This window comes from Opisthorchis viverrini (genome assembly GCF_000715545.1).
Source record: "Opisthorchis viverrini unplaced genomic scaffold opera_v5_2418, whole genome shotgun sequence".
Classification (NCBI taxonomy): Eukaryota; Metazoa; Platyhelminthes; class Trematoda; order Opisthorchiida; family Opisthorchiidae; genus Opisthorchis; species Opisthorchis viverrini.
The window spans coordinates 1-1,128 of record NW_008754561.1 but is presented as its reverse complement, the minus strand read 5'-3'; the positions used below and the strand labels follow the sequence as shown (position 1 = coordinate 1,128).

At 45.7% G+C, this 1,128-nt stretch overlaps 1 protein-coding gene across 1 annotated transcript; it reads left to right on the top strand.

Annotated features, from left to right (window-relative positions):
- Positions 1-205: 205 nt before the first annotated feature.
- Positions 206-571, top strand: T265_15961 (hypothetical protein; the record flags this gene model as incomplete). Its single annotated transcript, XM_009179406.1, has 1 exon — positions 206-571. A coding segment is annotated over one exon (366 nt), but the record flags the coding sequence as incomplete, so codon positions are not given.
- Positions 572-1,128: the final 557 nt, after the last annotated feature.

Genomic DNA, 1,128 nt, shown 5'->3' with positions numbered 1-1,128 from the left:
TTGTGGTGTCTTGGGAACTGACTATTTAGTGTTCGTGTGGTACACAGCCAATGACAAGAATGACGAGAGTATACGTGGTTGGTACCTACGATGTTGACACAAGGAATTTGCATTTTTGTTCTCATTTGGTCCGTGATGACCGTCGCTTCGTTGCCTTGAAGACTATTCAACGTTTTCCGGCCTCCGTTTATTTTGTTCTATAGCTCCGCGTGACAGTGATGCCCTTGTGACTATCGAACAATCAGCTGCTCCAGGTTCTGCGGTGATCATTTCGGCTTGTAGATTTTGCCTCAGAGATCCTGAAGGTGATGAAAAACTGGTACGCGGGACCTGCCTGGAATGCAGGACGTTGATACGTTCGTTTGTACAGCGGTCAACACGATTAGACGATTTAGCTTGCCTTCGGGACGCGTCATGTCATCTTGAACGCCCAGTATCCTGGGTTCCAACCAAAGATTTGTTGTCGAAGGTGCGCGCACGGCGTCTTCAACAGGAATATGGACCTCCTTCCGAAGATTGGTGTGATTCCTGCAAAGTTCACCATTGTCTCAAACTTGGAGCTAGACTGGCAGAGTGAGTTCCTGAAAGAATGTTTGTGACATATGCTCATAACAATACGCTTTAGGCAGTTATGGAAGTTTTCCTAACCTAGTCATTTTCAAGATGACACTGCTACCATATCCGAAGGTAAAACCAATGACGATTCGCAGTCAGACAGTTTACTGGCACACTGCCATATTTCGCTATTTGTGCCTCGGATAGCCCATACTGTTGTCATTTATGGCTTACCATCCATTTACGTGGCTCTGTGGTGCAGTTGCGTGCCTTCGGCTTCATGTGATCTCCAGCCACACTAGCACAGGTGACATAGCTATGTGTTCGTACGATAGCTTCGTTATTTGCCATTAAATTGGATAGGTCGTAGTGTTCGTCAAAATATTGACCCCGTATAGCTAGAGTACTGCGAGTTCTGATCAGTAGCTGAATGCACACCGGATTTCCTGTTTGCGGTAGTTTTTCTCTAGCACCATCGGTCCTCTGTTTCGTAATAGTAAATATTGCACTATACGAGGCAGCTATCCAGTCATTTGTTTTGACTGTGCCTAATCACTCACCATCATCATCATC